Source organism: Manacus vitellinus, unplaced genomic scaffold (assembly GCF_001715985.3).
Source record: "Manacus vitellinus isolate BGI_N305 unplaced genomic scaffold, ASM171598v3 scaffold_101_pilon, whole genome shotgun sequence".
Classification (NCBI taxonomy): Eukaryota; Metazoa; Chordata; class Aves; order Passeriformes; family Pipridae; genus Manacus; species Manacus vitellinus.
In genome coordinates this window covers 21193-26754 of record NW_021938802.1, presented here as the reverse complement: position 1 = coordinate 26754, position 5562 = coordinate 21193, and the positions used below count along the sequence as shown (strand labels likewise).

The 5562-nt window shown below is 38.8% G+C and overlaps 1 protein-coding gene across 2 annotated transcripts in view; it reads left to right on the top strand.

Annotated features, from left to right (window-relative positions):
• Positions 1 to 5204, top strand: part of LOC108643434 — a 33784-nt gene extending 28580 nt beyond the window's left edge. For both annotated transcript variants that reach the window (XM_029963382.1, XM_029963381.1), the window contains 3 exons: positions 2199 to 2385; positions 4082 to 4217; positions 4963 to 5204. In XM_029963382.1, the coding sequence (XP_029819242.1) occupies positions 2199 to 2385; positions 4082 to 4217; positions 4963 to 5062 (423 nt within the window). In that variant the 3' untranslated portion in view covers positions 5063 to 5204. The remainder of the gene's footprint in view (positions 1 to 2198; positions 2386 to 4081; positions 4218 to 4962) is intronic.
• Positions 5205 to 5562: the final 358 nt, after the last annotated feature.

The following is a 5562-nucleotide window of genomic DNA, read 5'->3' as shown; positions in this document are numbered from 1 at the left end:
AAGGACCACCGCCTCCCTAAGATCTTGCTTTATGGTGAACTTGCCACTGGCTGCCACATGAGAGGAGCCCCAAAGAGAAGATACAAGGACTCCCTGAAACAACATCTCAGCCTTGGCCATATTGATCAGCATAACTGGTCTACTCTGACCACCACTCGGGAGGCCTGGAGACACACCATCTATAACGCTGTGGATGCTTTTGAGAAAGCACGCAGGATCACCCTTGAGGAGAAAAGACAACGCAGAAAGAATCGTGTCTTGTAGAATATGCCACCTAAGGAGTCTTTCTGCTGTGCCTTTTGCAACCGGACTTGTCTATCTTGTATTGGCCTTTTCAGCCACCAGCGCGCTCGTAGCAAACATGGGTAGAGCCCTCCCCAAATCTTCGTTCGCGAAGCCCAGCCATGAAACATTTCTGACCGCACTATCTTTTTTTGGGGGTTGTCTTTGAGTGAACAATATCCTTTTTTGAAATAAATGTTTGATTTAATATGTCACTTTCATTTCCTAACCTTCCTTCTAACTGGGCTTTCCATTAAGTTGAATAGAAAAATCTTATATTTTCCTTCTTTTTCATTTGCTATACTTTTTTACTGACTTTTTGCAACAGCTAGTGTTTTACAGTAGAGTTTACAACACAGTGATTTAGTAGACCATTATACTGACACTATGTCCTCTTAATGAATAACTGCTTTAATAATATACCTAGTGTTACTGAAATCCTCTTATGCACTTTGCTGCAGTAAGTCTCAGCAGGTTTCCCATTTGTAACAAAGAATACAGTCAGCTATATTGTGCCAGGTCTTTTTTCAGTCTTTGCCTTGTCAAGGATACTGAAAAAATATCATAAATAAAAGCAAAAGAAAGTCCCTGTGGAAACAAACAGGAAGATATTGGTTTTGCACACATTGTCCCCATGGATTTCAAATGACAATGACACTGGTATATGTAGAATTCTAAATATGTATTCCAGATGGCAAAACACACTGGAGAGGCTGAGATTCTAAAACCTCCCTGATTTACAGGAGAAGAAGAAATACTTTCATCTCACATTAAACAACTTGATCTAATAACACAAGAGATTATTTTTTCCTGATTTTTTTTATTATTTTATCATACAAATAGCCTCTACATTGGCAGTGTTTCATGCATTGAGCTTTTTATTCACTTGTAAATGACAAGTAATTTTGGTAATGGAAAAGGATCTGCTTTCCATAAAGGGATGGGAAGGTATCTGTAAACATTTTGTGCATAGTAGTGCTTCCATCCAAACCTGAGTGCTGTATTCTGGCCTCATACCCCACACATTTTCTCTGGAACTCAGAGAGAAGATGGTGAATCTTGTCTTGCCAGATTACACACAGTAAAGACTACTGAAGTCCAGCAATCAACAACACAATTTAAAAAAAAAGCCTTCTTCATAAAACTTTGAAATAATCCTGCTTGTACCAGCAACACAGGTAGTACTGAAAATAAAACAGATGTAGAAAATGGAAGTTATTATTGTAAGAAGAAAGTATAAGTTGGACAGTGTTTGCCATCCTGTATAGGATTTTCTAATTCCATTTTCAGCATTGATTTCTGTTGTGGCTTAACCCCAGAAGGCAGCTCAGCGAGACAACTTGTGGATTGAGATAAAAATATTTTAATATGTAACACAAAACAAGGGTTTCATTCACTATATGCCGTGGGCAGGCAGATGTTCAGCCATCTCCAGGAGAGCAGGGCTCCCTCACGTGTAATGGTGACTTGGGAAGACAAACACCATCACTCCAATTGTCCCCCCATCTTTCGTCTTCCCTGAGCTTTGTATGCTGAGCATGATACCCTACAGTCTGGGATATCCCTTTGGTCACCTCTCCTGGCTGTGTCCCCTCCCAACTCCTTCTGCACCTCCAGTCTGCCACTGATGGGGTGAGGAGCAGAAAAGGCCTTGGCTCTGTGTAAGCCCTGCTCAGCAATAAAGAAAACATCCCTGTGCTATCAACACTGTTTTCAGCACAAAACCAAAACACAGCCCCTTACTACCTACTGTGAAGAACATTAACCCTATTCCAGCCAAAACCAGCACAACTTTTCAAATTATTTTCACAACAAAAGCTAATTTCCTAGCAAAGGACTAGAGCTTGTGTCCTTTCATGCTAGCAGTTCCTCCTTAAGTTTTTACTAGAACTTTTCTTTACATGCTTTCTTTGCAGAACCATGTGTGGGTAGATGTCACACTACATAACACTACACTCCCACCCTTGGCTATCAAAAATCCCGAGTGCCTGGGTCTTATCCATCAGCTGGACAGGAGCAAAGATGTCTGGATTCAGCACTACTGCATTCTGAAGGATGGCTGTTTGTACTTTTATGCCACTCTCCGGTCTACACCTGCCCAAGGTAGGGATGGCTGCTAAATTTTCATTGATCATTGAAGCAAAAATGTTTCACTGCAGTTTCCATCCAAATAGAACCTTTACCATTAATGAGAGTTTCTTATCAGTAAATTGATGGTTTTCCATGTGGGTGAGTGAAGGAAGACCAGACTCAGTCTCTTTTTCATTTCATTTCAGTCTCTCTCATTCCCCACCTCAGTCTTCTTTTTCTCCCACAGTCTGAAGTTTTGTTTCTGAAATGGAGCTAGTCAGGATATGTGCATATTACCTCAGGAGAAGTATCAGAAACAAGATCCATTCTTCCAAAGCACTTTATGGTGGCTGGAGGCAGTTCGACTCATGGTAGTCTCCTGAAAGCTGTCAAATTTTGCGTGGCAGCAGCATGAGGCTACTAGGGTCAATTGCAAGCAGAGCTCACTTTAGACACTAAAAACCTATGGGGCAACTCTGTGACAAAGTCAGTATTTAAAAAAAAAAAAAAAAGTTGCCCCAGCGATGGCTCAGGACCTGTAAGTGCTTCCTCCCTGTGCTAAGGAAGCCTGCAGTCAGAAATACTATTGTATTTTTGCTTGGCAGTCAGTTTTCAGATCAAAAGGGAAAAAACTTTTCTTAGCATTTATGCTGTTTGCCACATGATCAGGCAAGAAGTGCTCCACTTATACCACTTGCATAGCACTTTTTTTCATCTGCCAAAGGCCATACTTATGAAGTGACCAGGGATTTCCTCTCTACATGAAACTGAAGACAAGACTTGCCCAGAGAAAAGCATTGAATTAGCAGAAAGGCAAAAATTAAGTATTATGCATTTATGACACTGAAGCCTATGCTCCTACTACCAAATATTTTCTTTTGGTGTTTAAATATCCTACTACATACAAATTCTTGTACATGGTAGTGTTTTCTCTCTTATTATTTCATTTTTTCCAATTTCACTATAGATTCTTATTCTCTCATATCATTCTCAATGCTAGAGCATTAATTTGATGCTGTGGTGACTACATGTGAGACGCAAAAAAAATATAGACCCTGAAGACGGTAACAGGAACATTCAGCTGCTGTTAATCAGTTCTGCAGGTCTTTTTGACTATTTGCCATGTATATGTAAAGTGGACATACACCTTGTTGCACTGAGATAAGATCTGGGGGGAAAAAATTAAAAAAAAAAACAGGTAAAATTAAAATGTCCAGAAGGCAAAATTCTGTCTAATGCCTCTCCTTCACAACTGGCTATTTGTGGCTTCACAATGATGTATCAGTTACTAATGGCAGCAAGATGAACCAATGCTGACCTAGCATATTTTTTTCATGTGGAAATCCATATCCCTTTAATTTTTAAAGGAAAGAAAAAGAAAGTATCAGCAACAAGATCCACTCTTCCAAAGAACTTTACAGGGCTTGAGGCAGCCTTATGGATAGAAGTCAAAAACTAGGAAAAATATTTTACTAAATAAAACTCTGTTGCTGATCATTTGCTAGACAGGAAGACTGTTTTACACTACTTTGAAATCAATTTTCAGAAGAAAAAACCAAACTCAACTTTCACATTTTTAAATGTAAATTCTGTAAAAGTCTGTCCATACCCCCAACAGAAGGCATCTGAAAATCCAGTTCTCCAGATTTGTTGGTATGCTTGTAATTGGTAGTAATTCTATAAATGGTATCTGTAATATACATCATGCATGCTATTTTATTCTATCCAGGTGGCCTTTACCTACAAGGGTATACTGTGAGTGAACAGTCTCTGGGCTCCAAGAGATCTGTCATTGAACTCAAACCTCCATCTGAAGAATTTAAAACCTTTTACTTATGTGCAGAGAATGTAAATGAAAACAAAAGGTAAACCAAACTGGTTTTTATCCAATTTTATTTGCCAAGCTTCAGGAAAGAAGGAGCTCGGTAGTTCCTGGGAAGATCTAATGACAACATTTCAGTCTGTGTTCCCTTATTCCCCCAGATTTCCCTTTAGCAGTAGCTTTAGTCAAACTGCAGTACAGCATTTACTTGCACATGTGAGTCACCAGTTCTGTTCTTGTCCATGCTGGAACCATAGCAAGGCTGGCTGGCAGAGGTTTGGAAAAAACCTGGATAAGGTGCCTTTCACAGTTATGTGTGGGGATTATACTAAACATAAAAGCTATGACAACCTCTCATTAGAGAGAATGGAATTTGTGTGCTCCTCATTCCCAAGAATTATTTACTTCCATCAATGACCATTAGAATTTAATTAATTTAAGAAAATTGGCCAATGAAATCACACTCTGAAGGTAAATTCCCTCATCATAATCCAGTCAAATTCCACATCTGTCAGTAGGAGTTCTTGCCTAAAGCCTACTAATTACATTATTTGGGTTTTAATTTAATGAACAATGTCAGAGCTTTTCAGTATGTTGGAAAATTGGTGTTGATATGTTGTTGTTAATAGCCAACTCCTCCATCTTCTGTATCTCTCCAATACCCTGACTATTAGCACATAGTAACACAGCTGTACAAACACCATTTATTAAAAGTTTGTTTCAAAGAACATAGAAATGCATGCATAAGACTTGATCAGGGACAATTGTTGGTCTTTCATTTCTTCTAGGTGGATTACAGCCTTGAAAGCTTCAATTAATAAATGGTTACCCCTACACCAGGCAATCCAAGATTTCATGAACAGACCACTGGAGGAGACAAGGATGTGAGAAGAAGGCTCAGTTTTTCCCCAGTTATGTTTTGCATTTTAAATTTCATGCTATGTCTTCTGATTCATCTGAAAAGATGCTCTAGCAGCAGCTAATCTTTAGCATTGGTACACATTCATAACTTTTGTAAGCATTAGTAAATAAATGCAAAGCAAGCTTGCCTTCTTTGTTACTGTCTTTATTTTGTGTTTCAGTACTATACAGTCTATGTTTACTTATTTGAGATCTTTATAGTGGAAAGTTTTAAGGCCAAATAAATAAAGAACATGCCTTCCTTGACAAGATAGAGTAAAGAATTGCCACATCGTTCTCTTCCTGGGTAACTGCACCATAGCAAAAAGCACACTGGAATGCCAGCATCTTACCAAAAGACTACTTTTCCTCTAGTTTTCATAACATAACGCACAGTCTGAGGGCTGAGATGTGAAGTCTTCAGCATACTCAAAATCCAATCCCACCAGTCAAATAGATCGTCTCATTCTTTTCTCTGTTTAAACATA